Consider the following 13,137-nt stretch of genomic DNA (forward strand, 5'->3'; position numbering starts at 1 on the left):
TGCCCGTAAAAATTAGGTTACCATATTTGCACTGCAAACATTCCTCTGATCTCTAAATGGTAGGAAAAAGATAGAGGATATTTAAATTCTTTGCTGTCACCTAATGGCCCCCTATATAAACCCTTTATATAAATGCTTTGAAGATATGCTTGTTCAACTACAGAGAGTCCTCAACTTACGACCACAACTGAGCATAGAAAACAATCATAAGCCACTTTTTAAAGTGATGTTGCAGCTTTGAACGGTCAGTAAATAAACTGTTGTAACTTGTGGACTACCTGTACCACTATTCCCAGCTGGGTGGGTCATAATGGTTTTTCTTTTTTCAGCAGTTTTACTTCTGTGATCCTTTTAGATAGGTAAGCCAGACATTGAACCTGGACTTGTACATGCAAGGCGGTGCTCCATCACGGGGCCATCACCCGTCTCATCTTTTTGCTTGCTGCAAGGAGACATTCTCGCCTTCATAATTATGTCCATTACATCTATCTGCACTGCAGACGCCTGCAATTATGGTGTCAGCTTGAGGGATTGCGTTTGTAATCCTGAGAGTGCACTGCCTCACTCCCTCCTCTGAGATGAATTGTCTCTTTAGTCACAATAAATTCTATTCTCACTAGTCATATACAACTTCAGGTGGTAGAGTGATGAGACTGTGAACTCAGATGAAGCTCTGGTAAATAAGGTTTAATGGTCTATTTGCTGCAACAAGAGGCATTTTGCCAGCTTGGTAAATGTATCTGTTAACTTAGAAGTGCTGCTGCTGTATTAATATACAAATAGAATGTGCAGCAAAACATGGTAGTACAATGCAGTGTTCTTATTTAAGATAACAGCCATTCGTTTTATAATGCTCTGTCTCTCCTCCACTAGTTTTCTCTTTCCATGCCAGTGAGTGTCATGAAAGGATGAGTGAGTGTGTATGAAGGATAGTGAGTATGGAGGATGGCCTTGAAGGACAGAAGGAAGATTACTAAGACAATGATCGTGTAAATGAGGCCTGAGTCTGGACCAAAAATCTAATTTATGAAAATGCCTCAGCTATCCCACCCCAAAATTCACAGAAAGGTAAAAGAGAAAGAGAAGCACTTTAGAGTTGCAAGATTCTGTTACAATGGCTGTTCTAATAAAAGTAGCTTTAGGTCTGCATGGTGTCTGTTTCTTAGTCTGGTTTACCATATAGGGTCAACAGCCAGTCACTATATAATGTGCATTGAGCAATCCTTATTGTGTTACTTTTGCATCCTCAGAAAACATGTTAAATCAACTTAAGAATGTTTTGTGAAGCCAACCAGTATTGATGGATATGTGACAGTTCTGGTTGTGACTTCCCAGAAATTGTTTTTTAAAAAAAGGCTGCCAAAATTATCATAAGACAAGTATTGCTTGTTTATGAAGAAAGGTGGCTAGAAAGGCAATAGAGAACACAAAAGAACAGATCAGAATAACAGAACTGGAAGGGACCTTAGAGTCTTCTAGTCCAAACCTCTGCTGAAGCAGGAAACTCTATACCAGACATGCCAAACACAAGGCCTGGGGGCTGGATGCGGCCCACGAAGTGGTTTCATGTGGCCCGGGAAGCCATCTTGGAAACAGTGAAGGAATGGCCCCCGCTGCCTTGGCCCTGGCCCAGGCCGGCCAGGAGCCAATGTACAATTTTGTGGTGGCCATCTATGCTGAAATGCATTCAGTCTTAGCTCCACAAGGCCATCTAGAAACAGCAAGGAACCAGCCCCTGCCGCGTCGGTCCTACTCCCTGGGTGCATGCTGGGGAGGTGTCACCCTTTGTGAGGAATGAAGAAATGCACCATCACCTGGAAGTGGCCAGCAAATGGCCCTTGCCTACTTCACATATCCAGCTTGATGGGCTCTGCCCTAGTCCCACCCCTTTCTGCCAGAGATCCTCAGATCTGTCCCACTCCTTCCCAAGCCCCCACAGGCACCCTTGACGCGAATGATGTAGAGCTAGCCACTCCCACTCCATCCACGCCCACCCAGTAGGCTGCACCCACCCTGGCCACACACCCCCACCCCCCAAGAGCAAACGCAATGCTGATGCGGCCCTCAATGAAATTGAGTTTGACACCCCTGTTCTATACCATTTCAGACAAATGATTGTCCAATTTCTTCTTAAAAACCTCCAGTAATGAAATACCCCAAACTCCTGGAGACAAGTTGTTCCACTGATTAATTGTCCTCACAATCAGGAAATTTCTTAATTAATTTCAACCATTGCTTATTGTTCTGCCCTTAGATGCTTTTAAGAATAAGTTGACCCCCTCGTTTTCTTGACAGCCCCTCAGATATTGGAGGTGGAAGAGTATAGCAATTCATAAAATGAAGAGCAGTGTGGTTGCTCTTCCACTCACAAAACTGTACTATAAGGCTTCTGACCAATTGATTGAAAATAGATTCAGAATAAGCTAAGCAAAGTTTTTCACAAAAATGAACTATTGCTTATATCTTCAGGCTGCTTGGTAGGTTTTAAGAGGATTAGGTAATATTCTGATTGTTAATTATGATGGCTTATGGCTTCATGATTGTAATGAAGTTTGATTGCATATTTTGTTTTTCTACCCCATCACTAAACTCTTGATGAATTCCCTGGTGAAGTTGCTGTCTATAATCCTCCCTGCCCCATTCTTTTCACATCCCCACTTTTGGAATAAACCACAGAGGCTGCACAAGATGATACTGAGAGACCCATTTTTATGGGGAGAAAGTGGGCAGAATTTGATGGCAAATGAGAAATCACTTCTTTCTGGGGATAAAAATTCTGCAGCAGATTATTTGCAAAAACTAGAGTGGACAGTATAATCTTTTAATCTGAATCAACACCAATTTTTCTAATTAAATAAATCCTTGTGAATGTTATAATTTTTTTCTAGAGAAGAGGAAGATGGAAATATTTTTGTTTATTTAAATTACTATGATTAGGCTGAATTTGGAATGATTCACTTGGAATCATTCCAAAATCTTATTGTAAAATTTTCAATATTCCAATTTTATCTGGATCCTATAACATTCTAAGATCAAAATCTTATTTAGCTTTTTGCTGCTTATTTTAATATTCTTTAAATTCTTGAGTCTATGATTAACATGTTCTTTTGTTCAAGACTGAAGGCTCATCCATCATTTTCAAACTTGATATTCCAAAGGTTTCTAATAACTTAGAAGTAGTTAATGAGCAATTACTGAAAGTGAGCATAAAAGTAAGATTTCTAAACTTTAAAAGGCTGTGCTACAGATGCCAACAAGATGGCTAATTTTGTTATCTCCTGGCCCTCAAACCTACAGAAAATCACTGTCCCATATTCTACTGAGGAGCAACCATTCAGGGCACATGTGGATAATCTCCAGAGAGGTTTCAAGGAACTGGTCTATTAATTGGTTCCTTAATCTTTGCTACATTCACTGGCTCAGCTTTTGAAGAGTTGTCTTCAGTTCTTTCCCAGAAGTCACATCTGCCCTGATCATCCAATCGGGTTCCCTCATCCCTCCTCAACTTTCCTGCTACATCCCAATGCATTAGATCTTGTCTGAAAATCCCAATATTTTTTTATATTGACAATTTTGTTAAGCACTTCACATCCTTTCTGCCACTTGGAATTTCTTTATATCCCCAGCAGGAGGATACTCCCAAGTTGAGTATCCCTAGTGTAGACAACTTCCTATAATTGCTGCAACACTATTTCCTTATATTTGATTTTCTCTCTAATGAGCTCTTTGCTCATCACTGGCATAATCTTAAATGCAACTTTTTATCAGCTCTTTGAGCAACCACCTCATTGGTTGTCTAAAAACAATGCTTATTTCTTGGATGAAAATATTTCTGGATGAAAATACTTGATGTGTGTTAAATACTGAATACAGAGTTAAAATATTATGGGATATTTCATGAAGTGAAATATTTCAGGAATTCCGATCCATTGATTTGCATTTGTAGGCCAGGTGCAAACATCTCAACTGGTACATGAATATGATGCTGTATACTAATGGCACATTCTCTCCAATGACTGACACTTACTTAAGACAGGGTCATGCTTTTCAGATGAAATTGCCTTTGGAAAAATTTTACAGAAGAGGGCATTTTTATTAAGCAGCCACACTGACAAGTGTGAGATGAAATTCTATGTATGTGGAGAAATGAAAGAGGGCTCCTGCCATTACTTGTACTATCATTCCTATCATTTCATTGCAGTCCTTATATTGTTCAATTTCACAATATAGGAAGGTGCTGGCGACAGATTAACACTTCAGTGACAACAATAATGGCACCATTCAAAACTGCATAGGAGAAGGCAGTGGTAAACTATTTCTGTCTTTTACTAGGAAAAACATGTGGACAGGCAAAAAAAAAAAAAAAAAGCAATTATCAATGCAATGCCAGACATGGCCCCTCACACGGGAGAAGGAAGAACTGAGGATTTTTTGAATACTAACAGTGTTTATGATGCTACTAGATTAAACCTATCTGGACTTCTAGTTGTTGATAATACTACACAAAAAAAAGAAAATCTGAAGCTGCAAATAGAATTATAGTGAAAACATGTAGAAAGCATGAACATGGGAAAGCTCAACATGAAACATGAAATAAATTGACTACACATTGACATCCCGTGTACCAGCAAATTGAAATAGTTCAGAACTAGACACTTTCAGTAAGAACATCTTAATGTTTACTATTTCTCTCTCTCTCTCTCTCTCTCTCTCTCTCTCTCTCTCTCACACACACACACACACACACACACACACACAAACACACAATTCCCAATCCAAAACCAGAAAGATAATGGCATTGCTACCATAGCCAGGAAGAATATAGCAATCCAATGATTTCTTCATTCCCAGTGAATTCTTCAAACAACCAAAACAATGCCTACATACATGGACACCACCAAACAGAGCACACAGAAATCAAACTGACTATATTATTTGTACTAAGAGGTGAAAAAGCCCAGTTATAACAAATGTGGCTAGGGGCTAATTGTAGAACAGACCACATACCGTCCAATCAAAGTGGAAGAACAAAGTCAATATGACATATAACGATCAGTTTCAAAAAGAACATAAGGAACTGCTTTGAATCTAACTAATAGGGAACCAGAAGAGCTGCAGAGTGAAATCAGATAAGTAGTAAAGAACAAATGTGAAAAGAGACTGCCCAATATGAATAGAGCAAAATGAATTATGTGTTAGAACAATTTGGAAAATGTCCAAAAGACAAGAGAAACCAAAGCCAAGAAAGGCAGTTATCTCAGGAAAGATCGTAAGAATTTCAGAGACCTCTTAGAAGAAAGAAGCAGTATTATGACAACATCTGCAAAGACATTGGAGATGAAAAAAAAAACAGAAAAGCAAATAAAAGCTTTTTGAAAGATCTCCAGACTCATAAGGGAGTTTGAACTTCAAATTAGCATGCTAAATGAAATCAATGGACAAACAGTAACTAATTCAAAGGAGATCAAAGATAAAAAGTATATACGAAAATTCTGTGTAATTGGGAGGTCAACATTCAAGATAACTTAGAACAGATGTCCCCAATCCCCAGTCTGTGGACCAGTACCGGGCCGCGGCATGCCAACAACCGAGCCGCACAAACAAGCAAAGCCCCATCCACGAGATGCAGGCAGCACACAAAACCATGCCCCCTCCGATCTGCAGAAAAACCTCTCTCTACAGAACTGGTCCCTGGTGTCCAAAAGATTGGGGACCTCTGACTTAGAAGTTATACTGTGCTTACAAGAACCTCTGGTACTGGAAGTTGAATTGGCACTTTGTGCTGGAGAAAACTTAGGAAAATACTAAGGACAGCCAAAGAGACAAACAAATGGATCATAGAACAAATCTGTCTAGAGTTCTCAGTCACGGCATAAGTGATCTGGCTCAAGTTATAGTATATATTTTGCACATATTACGCAAAGACTTGGAAACCCTGAACTCATAATGCTTAGGAAAGTGGAAGGCAAGAGAAGAGAACAAGCAGCAAGACAGATGAACTCCATTACAATAGTAATGGGTATCACATGCTTTGAAGCAAGTTGAGGATGGAGCTTAATGGAGAAAAAAAAGATGTATCCATTGTTTCTCAATTTTTAAGATATGTGGACTTCAACTCCCAGAAATCCCTAGCCAGCATGCTGGCTGGAGAATTCTGGAAGTTGCAGTCCATGCATCTTAGAATTGCTGAGGTTGAAAAAAGATGACTATGGAGTTAGAGTTAATTGACAAAACTAAATTTTTAAAAAATAATAATACATCAAACCAAGAGAATGAGTAACTCAGAATAATGATCCCTTGGGGGATTCAACTGAAATCCCATTGCTTGTAAAGATTCTTGGCTTCTAATCTCGAAAACCCCATTTTTCCCCTGCCGGCACCAACCAAATCTTTTGGACTACCAATACCATGACCTCTTACCATGGTACAAAAGGCTCCCTCACCACAACACCACAGCAAAACATCCTGTGCATTATGAGAACAATGAGGTGGTACACCAAGCGTTTCAGATGTGCCCCTCCTCGGATGTCCGCGGGGGCGTGTCCAGCGGAAAAAGGACCGCCTCCTGCCGGTCGCCACCCTATCCCTCGCTCATGCGCAAAGTGAGCATTAGCCGCAGCCTGCGAAGGGGCCGCTATTGTGCCGCCGCCGCCGCCGCCGCCTGCGTGAGCTTTGTCGCTTCATTCATGCCCCCTGCTGGTTCCGCCCACTCCTGGCTGCGCCGCGAAGGCTGAATGAACGCCAGAGGCGCAGCAGAGACAGAGGCAGAGCGAGCGAGCGAGCGCGGCGGAGCTGGAGTTTGGAGAACGGGCCGGCGGGGTCAGCTGAGCCATGTACGGTAAGGGAGGACGGGCGTCCGTTTTCTTTCGCTTTTTTTTTCTAGAACTGGCGGCTTGGTTTTCCTGGCTGGATCCACTGGCAGGTTTCTTCTCTCCCTTTTTAAATCTCTTGTCATTTGAGCCGCGCAAGTCCGTTCCGTTCTCCTCAACCCCCCTTCCCCGTTTCCTTCCCGGTCGGAGGCATTCAGGCACTCCCTGCTGCTCGGTATTTTCGAGAGCCACTTGCTCCGGAGACATCCTCGTGCCTGGAGATTTCCCTTCCCCGCCTGACACTTTCCTTGACGAGCTGTCTCCAGGGAGCCTGCGAGAGCGGCGTTCTTTCCTAGCGCTCCGTGCATCCTTGGAAGGGGAGCGTGGTTAGGAGTTGTTTTTACCGGTAGCCGACTTTTCTCCTGGGTTTTCCGGGCACGGGCTCTTTCGGGAGACGAGTCAAGTGATGTTTCAGGAACCAAGTTCATCTTTTTCTAAATTGCAGCGGGCTGCTTTCGAAAATCGTCCTTTTCTATTTCTGAGAACCGGTCAGACAAATAAGGGTACTTCTTTCTTATTCCAGCAAAGGCCAGGGGTCAGAGATGCGGTTGGAAACTGGAAACTGTTTGGGAGGCGGAAAAAAAAATGCGTTTGCCTCTCCCCTTCTATGATTTTTTTTTAAAGTAAACCTCGGTCTAAAAGATATACGTGGACCGGCTTCTTAACTGAGATGTCATGTGTTGGACATTACTGTCTGGGGAGATGTCCTTTATGATATCCCTCTCACCACAAAGATCACCACCTCTGTCAGGAGGTGTTTTTGTTTGTTTTGCTAGCATGTAAGAGAATTCCCTCTGTGAGCCCTGACCATTAACTGTGAAGACAGCTTAGCCATTTCTGGAGAAAGAAATCCTGCATGAGCAACCTTAAAAACCCTTTCTCCAAACTGCTTTCTTCCAAGGAAAGAGCTACTGTTTGTCTTCTCTCTTTCTCATGCACACATCTAAATCGGAGCTCTCTGACACTTTGGGCCCAAACAGAATAGATGACAAATGCACAGAGCTGCTGGGGGAGATGCAAAGTTGCATCAAAGACTACAGCTTCCCTTTGTAGTCTTCATCCTGTTAACTTGCTTCATTGATAGATGATCAAACAGCTTGCAGTTTATATGGAATGACTATTGGAGATCTGCTGCAGAGGCAGTGTTTACTCTCCCCCCTCCCACCTGTCCCTTCTACAAGCCATGTGTTACCTAATTCTCCTTGGATTGCTATAGTGCACTGGCTGCAGTTTTACTGGGCAATTGTAGTTGGTGTCTTCAGCTGTCACTGTGTTGGTGCAAGGAAGAGAAGTGAACTCAGTACAAAGTTTGAGTACAGGAAAAGCTTGATAACTGCATTTGAGAAGATCCAAGTTACAGGTGTCTGCATATATAAAACACTGTGAGGAAATGAAGTGGAATGTACCAACTACTGTCCCTCCCCCTGTGGTCATACATTCCCTGCATCCTGAACATGCAAGAACTAGTAGCAGGCTCCAAGAATCCCTAGCAATGCCTATTCAGTGGCTGCCAATGTTAGATGTACAGGATCAGGAGTGGGGTGAGTAGTGGAAGGGATTCATTAAATATAGAAGAGTGCCATCTCCATCACCTCAGGCACCAGGCTTTGCATGGCTTGACAAGAACTTCAGTCTAATAGAGCCCAGTTTGAAGGAAGGGAACTCTGTTCGAGGAGTGAAGTATGTACTTTAAGCATTTTCAAAACTTAAGTTAGCTATTTTGCCCCTTAATCATTTCCTTCAACCCACTGGTGAGGGAGGGACAAATTTTTAGCTGTATCCATTCCAGTACTGACTCTGAAGCCAGAAATCAACCCCTGGTTGGGTATCCATGGTGAAAACATACCTAGCTGGGTTCTGCTGAATGAAACTCTTAATGTTTCCTCCTTGCAAACACTGGCCCAGCAAAGTTGTTCTGTGGCGAGTTTCAGTATTGCTCTAAAGTTTGTTTATAATTCTAGAAAGAAAGCCTTGTTAGTATTTTGCAGCAAAAATAAAATTCCTGTACATTTTAAAATTTAAGCAGTTTGTTTTCATGTGTTATAGATCATTAGCTACTTCATTTATCTAATACAGTATACCCTACCACCCATGAAATCTTACATGATAATAAATTGGCTAGTTTTCAAGATCTGCATGATTATATTGCCGTTTTTTTCATAGTAATTCATTTATAACTTTATATAGTTTGGATTTTGTGGTATGTTTTTATTTACTGGCTCTTCTTCAGTGACATGAATCAGCAGCTTTAGATAGCTATAGAAGGACATTTTTCACTGTCATTGCATACTATGCACAGTCTTGGCTACTATTTATCATACATTTCTACATGATAAAAATATAAGGTGGCAAATTTTACCCAAAAATAAGGTTATTTTTAAATATAACCCAAATCTGATTTTTAATCCAGTTTTATAAGGCAGTGGTCCCCAACTTTTCTGACACCAACGACCGATTTTGGAAGAAAAATTGTCTTCCACAGTCCGGGGGGTGGGGGGAATGGTTTCATGTGCAACATAAATCCTGTGCATGCACAGATAAAGCTTTGCTCACTCGCCCACTATTTGCATGGCCCAGTTCCTAACAGGCTGTGGACCGGTACCAGTCCATGGCCCAGGAATTGGGGACCCTTGTTATAAGGGATATAAAACAGAAATTCATTAAACTTACTAAAGCAGTAACATACAAAGAAAACTTATATAAAATGTTTTATAGATGGCATATGACACCAGTTTGCTTAGCGAAAATGTTTAAAAATTTATCGGATACATGTTGGAAATATAAGCAAAAACCGGGTACTTATTATCATGCCTGGTGGACATGTTCTATTACAAAAAAATATTGGTCTAAGATTCATAGATGGTTAGAAAAGATGATGAAAATCCCGATAGAATTTAAACTGGAACTGTTCCTGTTAGGTATATTAAGACCTAACTATGGCAAAGAAAATGATTATTTAATATTACATGTATTAACAGCTGCAAGAATAGTATTTGCCCAATTTTGGAAAAATGAAAACCTACCATCAGACCACATTATAATTTTGAAAATCCTAGATTGTGCAGAAATGGACAGATTAACGTTAGAAATGAAGGAGAAAGAAGATTCAATCTTTTATAAAACCTGGGGAAAATTTTATCAGTGGGTTGAAACACGTTAGAATAAGAAGAGATTTTAGAGTTTTACTATATTAAGTATTAAGGTTGATGATTGGAAATAGTTGTTATGCTATCAACTATGTCAGTGATGGCGAACCTTTTAGAGACCGAGTGCCCAAACTGTAACCCAAAACCACTTATGTATCGGGTGCCAGGTGGGCGTGGCCCATTGGGTGGTGTGGCCCATTGGGTGGGCGTGGCCCATTGGGTGAGCGTGGCTGCAGTGGTAAAGCAAAAAGGTTTTATAAAACCCAGCTGAAGACCTAGGACTGGGGCAATGGCATGCGTGCCCACAGAGAGGACTCTGAGTGCCGCCTCTGGCACACGTGCCATAGGTTTGTCACCACTGAACTATGTTAATTATTTAAAGGAATATTAGTGTTTTACCAAATGTCAGTTGTAATTATACCGATTTATTCTTATAAATGTCTAGTATTATATAAACAATAATACTTAATATGAAGACTCGGACCTTGTTCGCTGAATTACATATTTACTGTAATTATCCACAGCCTGTCCCTTTTATCCCGATTTTCCTGTACCCACACCAACCCTACCTTTTCCCTACCCATATAAAATCTAATAAAATATATTTTTAAAAAAACCAACAGAAATTCAGCTAAAACAATATGCTAAGATTAACATTTCAGCTTGTTAATTTCATTGACAGAAAGACCCATATAGAAGAAAATGAGCCGAGGTGGCGCAGCAGTTAGAGTGCAGTACTGCAGGCCACTTTAGCTGACTGTGTTCAGCAGGTCAGCGGTTCAAATCTCACCGGCTCAAGGTTGACTCAGCCTTCCATCCTTCCGGGGTAGGTAAAATGAGGACCCAGATTGTTGGGGGCAATGTAAATATATATATACATTGCTTACTGGTGTACACCGCTTAGAGAGTGCTTGCACTTAAAGCGGTATATAAGTCTCATAAATAAATAAATAAAATAATCTGTGAAATGTATGCCAGGATTCTCCAAAATCTGCTTTACCTTATAGGTGAGCACCACACAGATTCTGCTTTCTCTAGAAAAGTTAGAATCATTGTGCACATATTTATCAAATGCTCTTTACTCTTCAGATGTCTACACAGCTCTTAGCTGTTCAGTGAAAGGCACAAATAAAAAAAATGCATAAATGTTTTGTCTGTAACTTGATTTCTTCTTTCTCTTTGGCTCTTTTCTGACAGTATTCTAAATTTGCACGCATTTTATCCCTTTTTAACCCTGTTAAAAGCTCAATGACTTGGCAAGGGTCCCAAGAAACAAATCCTTATACTTATAGAGCTGTTCATGTCAAATAGATCACTAAATCCCTTCCTCTTCCATTAATGTTGATCCTTAATGTTCAACATGCCAGATTTAAAAATGTGACAAGAGATTATTAAATTTGTGTCCATCTGTTTTTTTGCATCAGCGAGAGTAAAGGACATTTGTGTCATTTCCTGCTCTGGATGGGGTACTTTTCTTGCAGGGTTCCTGCCTGAATCAGGAACCCCAAAAAGAAGAACTGGTGAAGGAACATTGTGATCAAAAAGCATCCGGCTCCAAATTTTCAGAAGTGGTGAACTGGTACCTGGTACCTTCATTCTTCTCTCAGGTTTTCTTTCAGGGGTGAGTGGGTCTAATCAGTTTGTATTGCATCCATTGTCTTGGGCTTTCCTTAGCAAGATGGAAATTTGGTTTGGGTGTTTGTTTTGGGGTGATTCTTGAAGGACCACTGGTTAGTCCTTGCTCTTGTTTTCTTATTCTTCAGAACTAAATATTTACAATATGAATTTTGGGTTGTGCTTCTTGCAGTAGGCAGTTTCACTTATTTGCTACACAGGAGTTTAAACAGTGAAGTTTCTGTAGCCATGATCAGATGGTAAAGTGGGAATTCTGATGTATTTCTAATTCTTAATTATCCTTTGCTGGTGATTCTCCTGAGGAGGTGAAGAAATGGCCGAGGAGAAACCATATAGGCATAGACATGCCCTGTTGCTCACTGTGCTGTGTTTGATAATAGAACTTTATTGTATGATTATCATGAAAACACGTGATGCTAATTAATTTTTAGGGAGACAACTGCCTTTCCAGAGGAAAGGTTGTACACAAGCCATGGAGAATCTTATTTGAAAAGAGAAAGCCTTAGTATCCAAGAAAATAAATAATTGGCACACATAGCTGTGGGTTTGTCCAATTTCAAAAAGTTACATTTCATGTGAGCTTGCACAGATGAAGAAAAGCTTTTTATATCTTTTTATGAATAGAATCTCCAGCAGATGTTGACAAAGCATCAAAATAGACACTTGCAGAAGTTGCGAGGAATAAATGTCTTTGATTAATGTGGGTATTTATAGCATTTATGCTTATTTTTCTTCAGGAATTCAAGGGTCTCAAATTTTCTTCTCCAAACAACAGCAAATAGGTTGGAATAAGCAATCGTGACTGGCTATGAAGTTTATGATCAAGTCAAAACTTGAACCTGGATTTTTCTGAGCCCTGTTCTGCACCTTAATGATGATACTACCCTTGTTCTGTATCTTTAATTGCATGTTTTTCAATGTTACCTTTAGCAGAGACACTGCCTTATCCCTTTGCCTTGAGGCGACTGAGCTGTACAGTAAGAAAAGTCCAGTTTTTGATGGATTGTTACTCATCTTGTAGAATTTTTCTCTGCTGCATCAAGACCTTTTTACTTCCTTGTTGATACATTCTTGATTTACTAAGCATCATATTATTTACCCAGCTCAATTTATTAACTGCTGACTTGATTCCTGGATGTACAAAATATTTAAAATAAATTTAGGAACTCTTATAAGAGCTGCATATTCTTTGCAAAAAAAGGTTTTGCATTGAACACATGCACCATTCCCTGATCAGGCTTGCTATGCCATTATATTATCTGGGAAAGTGCCCTTTATTAGTCCTCCCTTGAAAACCTATGATAAAGGTCACATAACAGAGTAAGATGCATGGTAACCTTTTTATGCAAAAATCCTTGTTCATCGTTTATGATTTCTCACTGAGGAACCCAGAGGATCCCTAGAAGATAGCTTGAAGATATATAGCTACTGAGCTGGGTTGAATGTCATTCTGTCTATTAATTAAATGCAAGTTTGCACAGCTGAAA

General features: G+C 40.3%; 1 protein-coding gene across 3 annotated transcripts in view; it reads left to right on the forward strand.

Annotated features, from left to right (window-relative positions):
- EFR3B (EFR3 homolog B) overlaps positions 1-13,137 on the forward strand; it is a 114,270-nt gene that overhangs the window by 16,053 nt on the left and 85,080 nt on the right. The window contains exon 1 of one of the 3 annotated variants that reach the window (XM_039346020.1): positions 6,619-6,833. The exons of 1 other annotated variant lie outside the window; for it this stretch is intronic. Coding sequence is in view for 1 of the 2 variants with exons in the window: in XM_039346018.1 (XP_039201952.1) it covers positions 6,832-6,838 (7 nt within the window). In the remaining variant the exon portion in view is untranslated. Of the gene's footprint in view, positions 1-6,618; positions 6,839-13,137 lie in introns of those variants that run through there. One more of the 3 variants, XM_039346018.1, reaches the window with a different exon arrangement.

This window comes from Crotalus tigris, unplaced genomic scaffold (assembly GCF_016545835.1).
Source record: "Crotalus tigris isolate CLP2741 ecotype Arizona unplaced genomic scaffold, ASM1654583v1 scf7180000017987.690289119674:8195010, whole genome shotgun sequence".
Classification (NCBI taxonomy): domain Eukaryota; kingdom Metazoa; phylum Chordata; class Lepidosauria; order Squamata; family Viperidae; genus Crotalus; species Crotalus tigris.